We start from the raw sequence: 18,277 nt of genomic DNA, 5'->3' as shown, positions 1-18,277 counted from the left end.
CCAACTAACTGGAAGAGATCTATATTTGTGCCCATTGCAAAGAAAGGGATGCAACAGAATGCAGGAATTATCAAATGATATTATTAATAGCACACGCTAGTAAAATTTTGTGGAAGATAATTAAAAAACAGTTGCTGCAGTGTGAGAGAGAACTGTCAGAAATTCAAGGGATTCGGAAGAGAACGTAGAAGGAGGGATATCATGCTGATATCACTTGGATCTTGTCTGAAAGCAGAGAATACCTGAATGATGTTTACCTGTGTTTTATTGACTATATAAAGCATTCGACTGTATGGGTCATAACAAATTATGGATAACATTGCTAAGAATGAGAATTCCAGAATACTCAGTTGTGCTCATTAGGAACCTGTACATAGACCAAGAGGCAGTTGTCCGAACAGAACAAGGGGTACTGTGTGGTTTAAAATCAGGAAAGGTTTGCATCAGGGGAGTATACTTTCACCATTCTTATTCAGCCTGTGTGCTGAACAAATAACCCGAGAAAGTGGACTATATGAAGAACATGGCATCAGGATTGGAGGGAGACTTTTTAACAACCTCTGATCTGCAGCTGACAGAACCTTGTTGCTGAATGCGAAGAGGATTTGAAGTACTTACTGATGAAGAGCAAAGACAGCCTTCAGTATGGATTACACCTCAACGCAAAGAAAACAAGAATCCTCACAACTGGACCAATAAAGCAGCATCATGATAAATGGAGAAAAGATTGAAGTTGTCAAGGATTTCATTTTACCTGGATCCACAATCAGTGTCCACGTAAGCAGATGTCAAGAAATCAAATGACGTACTCAATTTTGCAAATCTGCTGCAAATGATCTTTTTAAAGTGTTCAAAAGCCAAGAATTTACTTTGAGGACTAAGGTGCACCTGAGCCAAGCCGTGGTATTTTCAGTCTCCCCATATGCATGCGAACACTGCACAGTGAGCAAGGAAAACTGAGGAAGAATTGATGCCTTACAGTTTTGATGTTGCTGAAGAATATTGAACATACCATGTACTGCCAGAAGAACAAACAAATTTGTCTAGGAATAAAGTACAACCAGAATGGTCCTTAGAAGAGGAAATGGAGAGAATTCATCTCATGTAGTTTGGACATGTTATCAGGAGGACCAGTGTGTGGTGATATCATGCTTGGTAGAGTAGAGAGTCAGAGAAAAAGAGGAAGACGCTCAATGAGGTGGATTCACACAGTGCCTGTAACAATGGGCTAAAACACAGGACCAGGCAGCGTTTCGTTCTGTTGTACATAAGGTTGGTATGAGTTGGAACCGACTCGATGGCACATAACAAAAATAACAAAAATTTTTATTGATCTGATGTGTAATAAAATATTGTTTTATTTTAATTTTTAATTGGCTTTTGATGAGGCTGAGTTTCTTTTCAATAATTTTATTTTTTCCTGGTAATTTCTAATGGTTTTAATATTACTGTATTGAGTTGTTCACATTTCTTCATAGTGTTTTTGTTAAAAAAACAATATATTAATTTAGTAATCCTTCAGTTTATTGGCTTTTTGAGTAGACAGTTGTGTTGTCTGCAAATAATAAAAGCTTTTTTCTTTTTTTTCCCAATGTTTATGCCTTCTGTTTCTTTTCTTGTCCTAATACATTGAGTATGAGTTATTTTGTAGCAGTTTTTTACCAGTGAGAGTGGACATTCCTCCTCTTGTACCTGACTTGAAGTGGAATGTTTTAAGTATTTCACCATTAAGTGTTTTTTTTTTTTTTTTTGTCCCCATACATCTAGTAGATAATATTTATTAAGTTGAGGAAACGTCTTTCTCTTTCTAACATACGAATTATTTTTGGCATGAGTGAAAACTGAATGTTAGGAAAGCTTTTGGGGGTATATTTATTGAAATGATCAGATGATTTTTCACCTTTGATCTCTTAGTTTACTAAATTACATTTCAGGTTTAAAATAATACAATATTGATCATTAATTGTGTTTTCAGTATGTTCCAGCCATTGTTCTAACCTGAGGTAATAGAATGTGAAGAGTCTGTAAATTAGGAAAAAGGGGAGTGTGTGACATTGTTAGTAACATCCTATACTCAAAATATTTCCAATTTCTGAATTTTTATAGAAAATGACCTTAAGATATAGTCATGTTATTCTGGTGAGAACAACATAAAGCTCATTGCTATGCATTGCAAAAGAAGAGAAAATATTGATTGAAGATACGATTGGAAATAGAGGAGATGACAGTTTATGGAGGCTCTTCACAGAAGATTTCAAATATAACTTTGATGTATCTGTTAATTTCTGAACAGGGAGTAAAATGATAGGGCTTTAAAGTCTTTTCTTTCTTTGTCAATAATAGAGAGAATGCCAGTCCCTTAACAACTATCTGGGAACTTGAGATTTGGTTAAAATGTGTAAAATGTGTAAAATATGTAAAGTGATAGATTTCTTAGAATTAATACTTTCTGAAAATTTAAAGTAAAATAAAATAGTATGTTAACTTGTTTAAACTCTAAAAATGCACAAGAATTTTCACTTTACTTTCAGATTCTGCTTATGATTTTGGATGAGAAATCAGCTATGGCATCACTACTTTCCTGCTTCACAGAACTTAATGAGCTTTCAGAAGTAATTTTAGCAACTGGCCAAGCCATATAGTATTAGATATATAGTACCCTCTGTGAATTTCCATACAATTTGTTTAGCTGCTTTTCTTTGAAGAATCTAAACATTCGTACCATGCTTCAACTTCATAGGTAAATACTTGTATATACTCTTAGGTTGAAGTTTCTGTGACTGGTCACATACCCATAATTACAGTAGACTCTGGAAGTCAAAGCTGGAGGCAACTGTGCTAATTGACAGTGAGGTGTAGCACCTCCTGAAAGTGGGCTACTGGCCAGCACCCAGAAAATCATAACTCTCTGACTGCATTGAAGTTGCTGATGCAATGGCTTCATCCCTGATGGATTTTCTAATTTCTGCTATAAGGAAACAATGATCCTTTTATTTTGCTCATCCCATAATGATATGAAATAAGTTTAGGGACACTTTATGTGTGAATACCCAAACATTTTAAAATATTGATCTTTTTGCACATGACTTTAACAGAAACTTTATGGGCTCCATGTCTCCCAAGATTATATTTACCCATTCCCTTCCATTCCATTAATTAAAAAAAAAAAAAAAAAAGATGTTATTGGATTTAAGAGTCTTCCAGTTGAATTCTCCTTTATCTTACCTTGTGCATTAATATTAACATCCCAATTTGATTTCTTTCTCTGTATCATCCAAAGAGTTATTCATTTATTTATTTAATTAATATTATATTGGGCTACAACAGGTTTCCCCTGCTATAATTTAGAGCGTTTCTATGAAATCTTTCATAAGCCATAATGGTATAAAGTGAAGAAACAATTACCATTATTTTATATGGGAAAAATTTTTTAGTGTTTGCAGACCCAAAAAAATAACCTACCAAATCATACCAAATAACATATAAAACCTAAAATAGCACTAACGTATAATAGAAGCAGGAATGATATGATAAATAATAAGTAGAAATTATGTATGGTGTAGTGAAATGTCCAGTTTTATGCTAAGTGTAACACCCTTGTGAGCTCTCTTAGGCTTTTCTGATACTTTAGGACACATCTTGCTAATGAATGCACAGAATAAGTCGAATAAAGCACAGATGTTCACAGGCACAGTTCCAGTCTATGGGGGCTTGTTGCTGAGATGCTGAGTGTAATGCTCGGGGACGGAGCTTGGTGATGCCACTCTTGCTGCTCGGGATGCGTGCTGACTCTTTAATGGTTTACTACAAAAAAAATGCTGAACGCTATTTCTGCTTTTCACCTTTTTTTGTAAAAGTGAAAATCCTCTTTGGATTTCTTTGGGTTAGCAAAAACAGGTACTAGTGTAGGTCTTTCGTAAAAGTGAAGTGGCGGAAAGTGAATTTTCGAAAGTTGGGGGATTCCTATATTTTATCCCAGTGAAAAGTTAAGTGCTTTTGATTTCAGGATAAAAAGACCACTTGTAGGGTTTACATTCTATTGGAGGAAAACAGACCAAATACAAGTAAATAGACAAATACAATAATTGGATGGTGTGTGAGTGTTTTGAAGAAACAATTAGAATCTATCGTGGAGGATAAAAGGCAGTGCAAAGTGATCACTTTAGCTAGTGTTGTCAGGAATGCCATTCTAAGGTGGTGACATTTAACTTGAGGCTTAAAGGAAGGAGAAGAAATGAGAAGGCAAGGAGGGAAATCATGGTGAGAAGAGGAAACAACAGGCACTATTAGGTACATTCTATTTCATAATGGTAGAGTGGTTACTTCTTTGCTCCTCCTCTCCTTCCCCAAAAAGCTCATGAATGCATGGGCCTATGTATTTGTTCTGTATCAATGGGTGGTCTAGAAGCCAGGTTGGTGCAAGAGTTACAGGTCATTTAGGACAAGAGTCCACTGGCTAGAATGTTTAGGAAGTAAAGAAACTCCATGTCAGGATCATAGTGAGCAACCAGGTTCTCCTCCTCATAGCAGCATGACTAACCAGTTCTCTTGTCTTTCATTCATTATGTTTAAAAGAAAATAACTGATATGGTCATGCGAATCAAGCAATGTTACCTTACCTAAACTTCTCCTTATTAGCCAAACAGAACTCTTCAGGAGCATGTGAAAGACGACTGCCTAGGTTTAGAAGTAGCATATGCCACAGCACTACAGTATTTAAAGAAATAAAATTATTAAAATTGTATCTTTCGTGGAAATATTCAAATATAAGTTTAGCTAAATATAGAGATGCACAAATGTGAACTCTTTTGCTCTGCCAAGAACCAGTCTAATGACTGCTGTAAACAAATTGCCGTTAGTTTATTGATCTGTCATTGATCTACACAGCAGAAACCAATGTTATTCGAATACTTTGTCCACACTGAAAATATATATTTTTGAGCAATAAAGATCAATAAACATTACTTTCCCTAACATTAAATTAAATATAAACAAAAAATGCTTTCTTATAAGTAAAAACAATCTTATAGGAGAATTGCCTTTATTATTCTTGTAAAATAGATGAAAACAACCATACATTCTATCATAGTTGGACTAAAGGCTATCTATGTCCTTTTATTCTATAGGACTTTTAATCTCATACCTTAAAGGTTGCAATGATTATTTAAACAATGTAAAATAGTACATTGTTTAAAATTTTGCTAATTTTTTTTTCCAAAGGTGAACAAGTAAATGTGGACCTTTTTTTTTTTTAACGGGAAACTGCACGTTCGTTTTAAAAATGTGTTTTTATTTCTAGCCTCATTTCTTTTTCTTCTCTCCACTCCTGCCAGCTTTCATGTGTCCCTCTTTCTCATTCCCTCCTTTACTTGATTTCTTTTCTTTCCTTCAAGTCCCTTGAATCTCTTTCAATTCTTTCTGTTTTTTTGTCTTTCAGTTTGGTTTACTACCAGGTGGCTGTGTTATAAATTCAGCAAGAGTTGGTTAATCAGGAACATGTTATTTCCCTTGGGCCTCCCAGCTTTGTACACTCCTCTGGATGTCTCTAATGAAGAGGAAAGACATTGTGATGGACACAATGGAATCTTTTCCATTTATCCTGTTGTCTGCCCGTTTATTCCACAGACTTACTCTTTTATGAAATCAGAAGAGTGAACATAAAGAACAAGATTCAGCAGGGGTAGAAATTAGAACAGTTTTAACATGATCCTGGCAGATACATTTTCTTTGGATGGAAAATATATACACTGTTCTTGAATTTATCCAAAGTGATTCCCATGGGCTTTCTGAAAAAGGTAGTAGGAAGAAGCTGATTTTGAGAGTTAGGAATAAAGTTCTAATCTGAGTCTTGGTATTAACATAAAAGAAGGTATATTATTTATTTACTTCTCAACTTCATTTGTCTTAAAGAAATAGGAAAACCTAATTAATTTTCTGTTTTAGTGGCATTTTGCATGGCGTACTTTGGGATCTCAGAGCAAGGATTTATGTACAGAGATTGAAAATTTTTAAACAAAACTTTATGACCATCTGTCTTAACCAATAGGGCTTTTGGCAACTCTCTTTGTATCCACAAGTGGGCAAGAATGCAAAGACTCTATAAATAGGTCCTTATGAATAAGTTCTAGCACTTTATGAGATTCTTTGGCCTACTCCTTTGATTCATAGTCTTGAAGTTGTTTGCCTCATCTTTGGTGTTTGCTATATCCTTGCCCCTAGTTGCTGTTTTCATGCCCAAGCCCTGCGTTCGTTTTTCTGCCCTGTCTCTTTGAAAAATTATTCTTGTGGGCTGTTGTTTGGTTCTTGGCTGCAACTTTGGTTTCAGATACTGGCTATTAGATTCTCATTAGATTTATAGTCTTAAGAAACTGACTGGAGAGTCAGACCCAGTTCACCCCTAAACCCCAAACCTAAATCCCAGAACTTAGTAGATATGTTACTGCCTGACCACCACATAGTCAGGACATATTTCTATCAAACTTGCATGGAATTTTTTAAATCATTATCACCTATTTTGCCCTTACTTGCTGATTGTTGCTTTTCTTTTAATATCAGGGTGAAGATAAAAATTCTCACCTAGCCCTTTACATACATATATTTTTATTTACTCCTTTCATTCTAGTTAAATCCAAGAATAAGGACAAAAAATTAAAAATAGGGGAGTTACTGGCCACATCTGACTGTCTCAGCTGCATAAGTTGTAAAATATATAATATTCTATGTGTTCTATTGATAGCCATTAGGATTGAGATATCTGAAGACACTTATTTTTTTCTGAAGTGTCAATGACTACCTGTAAATTACTAAGTGATAATACTTAAAATCCAAACAATATTGAAATGCATTAAAAAGCATGTCTTGTTTTAAATAGTTGCTTAACAGTTCATAATATAAATGTATCATAATTACTTTTAAACTCAGAAGAACTTTCTAACAATATTGCCCCCAAATTAAAAGGTTGCTAGTAATGTAATGAACACCTATTATAGGAAGTATTTGGGAGAATTGGCATGTTAATTTTTCACGGGTATTGTATAAGGCATGCCTCCATTAAATAGGGAACTGGACTATAAGATAAAGTATTTTCTTCTGCAGTTTGTAGGTCTGAAAATATTGTTTATTACCTATTTAATTGGAGAAATAGCCTCAGTTAAAGAATCAGTTACAAGATGTTCAAAGGTAATCTAAATGCCTATGAGGCTACTATTTCTCTGATGTAATTAAGAGACCTGAGAGAATGGTCCAGAGCTTTAGGAAAATACACCAGAGATAGTTGAAAAGACAGTTCTGTGGGTAGTGATGCAGAGGTGGGCTTTTTCTACACAGGTAGCATGAATTCTAATGGATGACATGCACTCAGGTCCTTTTGTATTTTCTGAATAGCGACAAGGGAGTCCATTTAGCTTCTCTTCTACAGTAGGAACATTTTGAGAGAGAATATATGGGTTGTCAGGCCCGTGGGAGGCTGCTGAGTCACATATGATTCACAGATCTAGCTTCAGAAATCTTTAGACTTTAATATTACAATACAGGGTGGTCCATTTTAAAACTGGTTGTTGAAATCCACATTGGGATGTGCTCTAAATGGAGCACTAGGGACAGTGACAGAATGACTACTAATGAAAAAAAAAAAAAAATTAGAAGCCTGCAACAGTTCATTCGGAATGTTGATGTTTAATTGATGTTACTGGCTGCTTCATAGTTCTTTCATATTTCATAAAGATGATGAGGTACATGGCTGTGCCATCTTACAGCAGGGACCTCAAGCTAAAGGTATCATCCTTCTTTTTGCTAGGATTTGTTAAATGTTTCCTAACTGTGTCTAAAATGACTGAATTGTGATCCAGTTTCTAAGGCTTTGGTTGCATGGTAATTGCAGAATAATTTTTCAAATGAGGGCGGTGTAAACATCAACACAAATGAGACTTTCTTTGAGAGGATCACCATTGTGTTTTAAAGTGTTTATTTTGTATTTTATATAGATAATTTAAATTTCAGTAACTGTCTTGTCATTTACTTTCTGATAAAAATATACCAAAGCCATTATTGTAATTTTAAATGTTATTTTGTATTTTTGTTAGTAATAGCGAATCATCTGGTATTAAGGATTTATTTTAACTAGAAAAATAATGTTTTTAGTTTTGATTTAAAAAATGCCTTCTTTGTCACTGTATATACATGAATTGTATCTTACCTTACAAAATTTTGTTTTAATTTACTGAATGCATTATACAGACACTTCAACTGGATTTAACTGAAGTGCTTATGTTTTCTCAATAGTATTTTTTTCTATTTAATTGTCTTGACTTTGACCTACTTTTGCACATATAATGCATAAAAGATAATAATTTAAAAATGTTGTTAATTACAGAATTAGAAAATTTTCACAATTCAAGTAATTTTTTTTTGTCATTGTAATCAAGAAATTTAAAATGATTTCTTTTCCCTGTATTACTTTGGCATTTATATAACCCTTTCATCATTGGTTCATATTCTTTGAAAGGGGTTATTTAATAGTGCTAAAAATTTTAATTTTTTTTACCATTTGATGAACATCAAATCATTTTTAAACACAATTCTCATTTTTAATTTCACTGGGTTAATAGAGAAAGAACCAATTTGTTAATAAATAGTTTTGTTTATATTAAGCATGTCAGGGGAGGGATTTTCTCTTTGAATTACTCAGTGTGCTCAGACCACCAGAGGGGAAAGCAAGGGCAATCAATGCAAGTGCCGCTCAGGCAATGAGGGTCAAAGAGAACCACGTGTCTATGGGACAAAAAGATTGAAACAATGAAACTGCAGAATATTTTCTGAGCTGGGAAGATATTTACCGTTTCATGTTTGAAGGCTTTATTTCTACTTCTCTTGAATCCTGTCCTTAAGGATAAAGGAATAAAAATGTTGGAGGTGGACTAACGTTGTAATGTTGCTCTTTGATGGTTTTCAGAGAGAGAGTTACTGTCTTTCTAATTTGCAGGTTAATATATTTGCTTTGACAGCCTTTTGATTGTTAAATAAACTCTGTCTTGGAACAGCTGTCAGACAAATTGCACTGTGGGCTATATTTAAAAGAAGCACCACATGAGGCAATCTGGGCCTGACTTTTACAACCAGGCATTTATATATTGGTCTGTCTGAACCTGCACTATAAAAACAATGGAGACCCGCTGAAACAAATGCCTTTAAGTCATATTTTCCATTTATATTTGAAGGATTTAATGTTGGTTTTAGAATATTTTACATTTAGAAACACATCAGGGCTGACTCTACATCTAACCTGCTACTTTATGTGAAATTTGTATGCAGGCTGTGATAATAGGTGATTCCGTTGCTGTGTACCTAAATAGATAACATTGAGGGCGTCATGTTATGTTAATGAAAGCAGTAAAATTTCTGATTGTGAGTAAAATAAATAGTGTTTGTTTACATTGATAATCTTGAAGGAAAATAAAAATTGAGTTTGAGGACAAATTTCAGTAATTACTCACGTTCACATTTCCGCAGATATATTTTAAGAAAGAGAACACACCTGGTTTTCTCAATTATTTAAATCCTTGTCGTCTAACCATAACTTACTTTTCTCTTGTCATGTAAAAAGAAGACTTCAGTAAATGTCATTTTGTTTCTTTACATCAATGAAGCAGACTTAGAACCCTCAGAGCTATAATATTCTATAAAATCGAACACAGGAGACATTTGTAAGTTATGATGAGAGGAGAGTTGGGAACTATTTGTTGATACCTTTGTGATATCAGCATTTATTAGGACAGTGTACTTTATTGGGTTCTGAGGCCAAACTGCTCAGCTGTGTCACTTACTAACTCTGTGAACTTGGGCAAATGACTTAACCTTGCTATGCTTCAGTTTCCTCATCTGTAAAATGACACTACTAATATTATCTACCTTATTAGATTTTTATGAGAACTGAAGTTTATTCATATTACACATTTAGAACAGCTCCTGGCACATAGGTGTTCAATAGATGCTACTTATTATTTATTGAACATCTATTATATGTTTAGAACTGTGCTAGATATTCTCAGAACTATATTTATGGCCCATGCACTAAAGGCAATTAAGTATTGTTGGAGAAACGAGACTGATAAGATAGTATATAAACATGGGTAGTGTTTTGTAGTACAGACTATACATACCTTAGTAACTTAGAGAAAGTAAAGATTTATGAGAGTTTGAGAATTCAGATTGCCCATAAGAGGAAAGACCTGAAGCAAAGACTTGAAGGATGATTTTGGAGCTGAAGATGTTTAGAGAGGTAATTTCAGGCTGGTAGAAAGCATGATTAAAGACTGTAACAAAACTGACATGTTTGTGAAACAGTTACACTGGCTTGACTGATCCCTATGGGGAAGTAGATTGGCCGTTTACCTCAGAATCCAAATAGAATAAGCACTTGAGTAGCTTACAGTATTTGAAATATTATGAATGTTCAACTAATAATTGAGAGACAAAGGAAATGAGTAAATTTTTATCATGACATTAAATAATGTTTACATGCTTGAATTAGGCTGAGATAAATTTTGTGAACAATCTGCAGTGACTGAGAAAAAATATAAACAATGAAAGGGGAGATCCTCAATGAAATTAATGGAAGTTTTATAATGAGCAATTAGAAATTCAGCTCATTTGGTTCATAGAAACACCAGCAGCAGATTGTGCGGCCATGTGGGACACCTCCGTTGGCACCAGGCGACAGAGGGACTATGCTGCTGGAGGTTGTAACCAACTGTGATGTGGAAGGATGAAAAACAAAGCTCTCAAAGACCTCAGGGGAGCAAGTCCCTCATATGCGAACCCTCCCCTCCTCTAGCTAATCCCTGGAACTACATTAATATCAATCTAAAGGGTATTGCTTATTTGTTGCCTTGGAAGCTGAAAGCAAATTGCTGCAGCTGAGGCAGAAGATACTAACTAAATAAAGAAATAATAGAATAATGTTTAGATAAAACAAAAATCAATGCAAGATAGTATAAAAAGTAGATCTCATGAAGAATCTTTGGCCTTTGTGAACTATCTCAGTGTAATATGTGTAAAATGGATTAACTACACCGCCCCCACCCACACACACAAGCAAAAAGCTGTCAGAAAATGAAGGCAGTGAAACATGAACAGCTTAAGAATCAGATTTTAGTGGTAAAACCTTATTTTTCCCATCTCTCGGGTGCTTTACCTTTCTACTCTGATTAGCATGATCACATTCCTTTCTGCGTTTCTTACAGAATTACTCTAGACAAAAACGGAATTCTAAAACATTTCACAAGTCGAAACAGCTTTCTAAAAACAGAGCAGCAGTGTTACCGAAAATGGTTTAAATTGAGAATAATTTCAGGAACTAAAATCCCTGGCGTAACACCCATCTCACCAACTATCCTCTGATTTAATGCAGATACCAAGCACTCCTTTCTCTCTCTCTCTCATACCACACACACACAAATTTATTATATAGTTATCAATGTTATAAGACACATGTATACGTATTTAGTAGAATTGCATGTCTAGGTTACCTAAAGCTTTGGCTTACTAATGTTATTTTTACTCAACTACTGGAACACTGTGGGTGGTTTATTATATAACAAAAATAGGAGCAGCTTGGCATTGGGAGGATATTTATAACAAGTAGAACACTTGACTTTTGAAATATATGATCTTATTTCTTCAGATTTATGAATAAGCCATTTATATATCAACATAATTGAAATGGTCAATTTGTTAGATGTTTGATATGCTTATTTTTTCCCAGGTCCACAAGGCATAACTATGTCTCTTACTCCCTGGGTTAAAATAAGATTATTTTTTAAAAATAGTGGCCTAAGCAGAGAATTGCCTTAGGACAAGGGCTCCAAATGGTAGAGACTTTCCTTCTCATTTTTCCACTACTCCTCCTCTAAATCCTTGACTATAATAAGCCTTCTTCCTTTCCCTTTTCTCTTTGGTGTGTCTCCTTTTTTTTTAATCTAACCTCTATGATAAGGAACCCTGTTGGTGCAAGGGTTAAGCACTTGGCTGCTAAACAAAAGGCTGACGGTTTGAACCAACTCAGCAGCTCTGCAGGAGAAAGACCTGGCAATCTCCTCCCATAAAGTTTAAACCAAAACCAAACCAATTGCCGTTGAGTCGAGTCAATTCCAACTCATAGTGACCCTATAGGACAGAGTAGAATTGCCCCATAGGGTTTCCAAGGAGTGGCTGGTGGATTAGAACTGCTGACCTTTTGGTTAGCAGCCAAGGTCCTAACCACTGTGCCACCAGGGCTCCCCCATAAGGATTACAGCCTAGAAAACCCTATCAAGCAGTTCTTCTCTGTCACATGGGGTTGTTATGAGTTGGAAATTGACTCAATAGCACCTAACAACAACAAGCCTCTATGATAATTGTTAGCATGATAAACTGAGAAGCTTATGGAAGAAAAGATGTCTGTTTTAATACTCTCTCCTTACCAATAACAGTAGGTTCATACTCATTATTCTCTTTAGTTACACACATCAAATATAGGAAAGAAGGAGAGTCTTGGATAGGACCTATTATAGTTATGACAATTCTTAGCAATCACTTTGGCTCTATTGTTCCAACCAGTAAAGAGGCAAATTCTCTCCTTAGCATTTAGAACAATTATATAGATAACTATGTGAGCTTGACACTTTGTGCTCAACTGTTGCACTTTACAATAGATTAAGCAGTATAATTTGTGCTGTTCTCAGTTTGATGTTTTTCAAATGCATGCAACAATGAAATGGATTACCATCTTTTCTTTTCTCTGAAAATGAAGAGATTTATTTTTGTAATATGCACTCCCCTTTTGAAGGCATTATAGGCAAATTCAACCTTAAAAGGAGCAAAATTAACTGAATGGCAAATTCTTTTCTCTCAAACTTAGTTAAAATTTGAATATTTTATACTAGCTTGCGTTTAGCATTTGGACTATTTCTGTATAACAAATGAAGCAGAGAATTTAAGAAATTATCCAAATTATTCAATAAAATATTTGCCTCAAATTTTAACAATCTCTTGAATGCTCCAAATTACTCTGAGTCTGTAGACATCAAACAGTTGGAAACATACTGTTAGTCGACTCTGTGATGAGTTTTTGTATAAGCACAGAAGGATTGCAAAACTTTATTCTTCCTCAGTGACATTCAATAGCCACTTAAAAAATTTGGAATTACAAGCAAGTAGTCTAGGGATTTAATAATTCCTTTAAAGTATTAAGTTTGCCTTTTGAAAATCTACTAATAGTTAAAAAAAAATGAGTGCTATTTAAAAATGCATGGGTCTAGCAGTTAGTTTTTTTCTGATGTGGATTATGGGGAGAGAACTTTTGTGATAAATGGGATCTTTGCTTATTTCCTGGACATTGTCACCTGCTAACTCTGTGTTTGAAAGGCAGAGATGCTGTGTGTTTTGGGAAAACTAGATGGCACCTCATGTCTATGAAAAATAATCCTTGCTCTATAAAGTGCTCTTGACAGCTTGTCAATGGGACAGAGAAGACTGGACTGGTCTGGAATTGCTTTTCAGTGAAATTAGGTTCTCCTCAATAAACACTGGCAGTGACAGTGAATCAGGTGTCAAGTTAGAATGCACGTTTTGGATCAGTTTAGCATAAATCAGAATTCACACATGAGGTTAAATTCATTTCTTTACACATCTTTGTCTCTCAGTTTTCCAACTGAAAGGACATATCACCTTCTTACTGTTTGTCAATGCTGACAATTATGTTTGAGAAGAGATGGTTTGTTTTCTTTGGGTTCTTGAGCTTGTTCAGTAAGTGCTTGGAAAAATGATATAGTCCGATTTGAATTAGAATATGTGTCAGTGGTCTTTACTTCCATGCATAGTCTACTGTAATTTATCGTTCTGAATGTAAGCATGGAGCAAGATTATATTTATATAATAACAGTTCTGATATTAGTTAAAATTTATAATTTTTAAAAAATATGCACCAGCTCATAAGCAGCACAGCTTTATAATATTAAAATAACATTGTGTGCATCCTTCAAGTTAATAGTTCTATGGATTTTTCTCAACTAGATTTTCTTCATTAAGTCTAAAGTTTCTACACACTGCTCCCACTTATTTATTTACTTGTGTTTCTTTGTTGAATTTCATTTCCTTTTTCTATCACGTTTTTGCATATGGTTCAATAAATATTCTTCCTTGTTTTCATTTGTGTGAAATATCTCTAATTTTTGTGTATTTTATTTGCTAACTATTTTGTTCCACTTGGAAATCAAGTCTTTCCGTTTTTCTCCAGGCGTTGCATCCTTTCTTTATTATTGACTCAATTTTTTGTCTTGTTAGTTTATCAGCTCATTATTCTCTTACATGTCTTCCTATACCTCTTTTAAATCCATGTTATACATTTTTCACACTTAATTTTTTGTTGTGTTACATTTAAAATTATCTGAGAAGTATTTGGTGGCCTTAATATACTGTTACAATTATCTGTCTAAGGAAAGGAAGACATTGAGAGTTAAATCTCCACGATATAAGCACCTATTAAATCCACGGTTTATTTTACTTTGTCAGCCAGCACTCTTGGTGGTGGTCTACTCAATGAGGGAAAACATTTAGCATTAATAATCCGAAGAAAGTAGGATACATATGATAGGTATTCATATCATAAATATGTACAGAGAAGTTCAAATTTTAAAAAAAGTATATAAATCATCTATCATTTTCACTAATGTTTCATTATATTTGCTTGGGCAGTAAACAATACATACTTTAGATCTACAACATAAGGATGAATAAATAAAATGTATAGAGGAATACAAATCAAAATGTATTGATTTGAAAGGAGAAAATTATGTGGTATTTGGTAGTGTCTCCAATGCCAGGAAAAAGTAAGATATAGTACATTGATATAGGCTTTTCTAAAATGTACTGTTATCCAAACTCATATTTTAAGATGTCCATTGCTTTCATCTAAAGTACATTCATAAAAAAGATTTGAACTTAAATACTTCAATCACAATTTTAATGCTCCAAAACATTGCTTGAAAACTTAAGATTTGATTCAATAATTCCAAATCTAAGAGTCTAGCTAAGGAAATAAAATACTTTGAGGCTATATGCACTAAGATATTTGTTGCAGAATAATTTGTAGTGGTTAAAAGCTGATGACATCCTAAATATCTCCTAAAAGAGGATAATGATCACATGTATTATGGGAGTTAGAAATAATGGAATATTAAGCGAACATTAAAAATAAATATTCATAAAATACTTCTACTGGCATGGGAACATATTTACCATATGAAATAAGAAGAAAAAGATATGTGAATTTTATATGCTTTCAACCATGTGAAAGAACATTAAAAGACCAGAAGGAACTACACCAAATTGTTAAGAGTGGTTATTCCTGGGTAGTGGAATTATAAGTAATTTTTTAAAAAATCTCATTTTTCTTGCATTTTTCAAATATTCTACATTTAGTACACTATTAATGTAATATTCGGAGGACTTGTAACCTAAATAATACAGTTTGCAGTTTACAATGTTGTATTTAATAAATAATTTTTTTGAAAATTTAATAAAAATGAAGCACACTTTTACCCTCATATAGGACAAAATCAATGCCATTTTTCTCTTTTGATTTGGGAAAATTTCAGTATCCTTGGAGGTTGTACACTAAAGCTTCAGTGCTTCTATATGGGAAGGTGGACACAGTGGTGTCTAGGAGAGAGAGGGAAGGTTTAAAAGGCAATTTAATGAGTTATCTGCAGCATAGAATTCAAAATCTCAAATCTGATTAGTGCCTGTAGCATTTATTTGTCAAAGATCTGACAGAACATTCTCTTTTCTGATTCCTGCAGTATCAAGTCATGGGTGGACAAGATGCAAGAAGACCTTGTCACACTGGCAAAAACAGCAAGTGGAGTCAATCAGCTTGTTGATGTGAGTAAAAATCAAAGAAATTTGTTAATCTTTTTTGTAATGTGCATGTGGGTCTATTTTATAGGAAACTGTATTTGTATATTACAAATAGGAAATTATTTCTCCTGTGGATCTGAAAGTGCAGTTCTGAGAGAGACTCATGGTACTTCTAGTTATTGTGAATAAGAAATGCCATTCCTAACAGTTAATAAACTTTCTTTGAACACTTTACAGTTTACATACAGCTCTCACATAGGTGAGTCCACGTGATGGGTAGCCTCCCCCCAAATTCAAATTGGGATGTCATGTAGTTATTACCACAGTGTTTCCATTCTTCACAATATATTTTAGACTCTCTCATATAGTGGTGCCTTCAAATCCTGTGACAGAAGTTTTTGAATATCTTCAGTGGGAACACATTTTCATTCCTTGTGGGTAGATTTTATTTAAAAAATAGTTGGAATTGTTCATAGTCATGTCTGGAGATTAGAGTGAGTCATCAAGATTGGTAAAAAAGATTTTGCTGCAAGAAACAGTATCACTATAAAAGATATTTTGTGTGTGTGTGTGTGTGTGTGTGTGTGTAGTTTTCAAACAGGCTACGAAAGTCACTCTGAATTTTTTTCCGAAAAAGACAGCAATATGTAAATATTTGTGTAGCATCTTAAAGAGATCCTTTTCTTTGGGTAGTGGCATTTACATGCATAGGTCCTGTAAGATTCATTACAAATGAAATTCTATTTCTTTTAGAGTCTCCTCATTACTTCCATTTCAATAAAAGCGATGTAACAATTTGAAAGTACAGTGGGGTAGAATTTTGACCGGAGAATGTGAGTTCTTGGAGGAGTCCTTTCAAATTGTGGTCTTAGTGATGCCATTGTTTTCCAAAAACAATATGAGGGGTCAGTGAAGTAAAATGATGTGAAAGCAACTGTATGTATAACGTGTGACTATTTATCATATGGATATTTATATGAATATTTTTCTTGAGGAGAAAATGGAATGATGGTTACCTTATGTATGAACAGGCATTCGTAAAGAAACCTTATTAAGTAAATACTTCAAAAAAATTGTTCCAAAGTCTCTTTATGAAACAGTTGTAGGTTTTAAGTGGAAATTGTGTTGAACAAAGCTAAATCTTCATGAAATAAGGAATATATGTGGAAATGAAAGATGTTTCCAGTGAATAACAATGATCAAATTTAATTCTATTCAGTGTTTATTCAGCATGTACTATGTTCACAGGACTGCACAGACTGCCAAGGACAGACAAAAAAAAAAAAGACATAGTCTTTCTCCTCCGAGAACTCATCCTCTCTGATCAAAATTCTACCCAACTGGGAGTGTACAGGCACCTGAAACCTATTGTAAGACAATGCTTGGGATCTGTAATTTTGGAAAAATATATTAGGATATTAAAGTGGGTAGCATAACAAGTGGGCCTCTATGAAAGTGATGGATTTGTCGAAGCTACAGAAAAATCTCTTTTCTTAATTTTCATTTAAATACTGTTTAAATGGACTAAGAGAGAAACCTTTATTCAACCACAATTTTAAAAAAAAAAAGGGAATGTGAAATTCCAGATTCTGGTTGGAATTTATATGGCACTCTTTATTGATGGATTGAGATAAAAAATGAGCTGCTCGCACAGTAACGACCTACTGGAACCTGCCCTGCATAATTCCCGGCCTGCCCTGTTGGACCTAGTACGTGCCACAGATAACCCATCTGAGCCCCTCCTCTTCAGCTGGACCTGCCCTGCTGTACCATAGCTGAGCGACGGGCCCTGCCCACTGGACAAGGAGGTGATAAGTATCATGCCCACAGATGAGCAAACAAAAAAGAATGCACAGCCTGCCTGCTCAGACTTAACCAAATAAAACCAAAAAAGCAGGACGAAACAGACAAATCTACAATCAATAAATGAAGAAAATAACTACTTAATATCCTGAAGACAGCAGACAATATCAAAACATATTAAAAAAAAAAAAAAAGAACAGGACAAGATGGTTCCAATAGGCATCCAAAATAAAATACCAGATAACTTTCCAGTGGAAGAAAAGGCACTAGAACTACCTGATAGGCAATTCAAATCTCTAATATTCAGAGCTATCCAAGAGTTGAAGCAAAAAGCAGGCAAAAATGAGGGAAAAAAAAACAAATTCATGGAAAAGGCAGACAAATTTATGGAAAATACAGACCAAAAAAAAAAAATAGAAGAATTCAGGAAAATAATACAGGAACAAAATGCCAAAATAAATTCACAACTAGAAATCATACAGAAACAACACTTAGAAATCCAAAAGATAAACAACAAGATTTCAGAAATGGACAGTGTCATAGAAGGGCTGAGGAGCAAGTTTGAAACAATGGAAGACAG

General features: G+C 34.2%; 1 protein-coding gene across 1 annotated transcript in view; it reads left to right on the top strand.

The window, feature by feature from the left end:
• CACNA2D1 (calcium voltage-gated channel auxiliary subunit alpha2delta 1) overlaps positions 1-18,277 on the top strand; it is a 537,607-nt gene that overhangs the window by 79,925 nt on the left and 439,405 nt on the right. The window contains exon 2 of the mRNA XM_004381473.2: positions 15,837-15,918. Coding sequence (XP_004381530.1) covers positions 15,837-15,918 — 82 coding nt within the window. The remainder of the gene's footprint in view (positions 1-15,836; positions 15,919-18,277) is intronic.

The sequence above is a fragment of the Trichechus manatus genome, unplaced genomic scaffold (genome assembly GCF_000243295.1).
Source record: "Trichechus manatus latirostris isolate Lorelei unplaced genomic scaffold, TriManLat1.0 scaffold00085, whole genome shotgun sequence".
Classification (NCBI taxonomy): Eukaryota; Metazoa; Chordata; class Mammalia; order Sirenia; family Trichechidae; genus Trichechus; species Trichechus manatus.
This window is presented reverse-complemented; position numbering and strand designations above follow the sequence as displayed.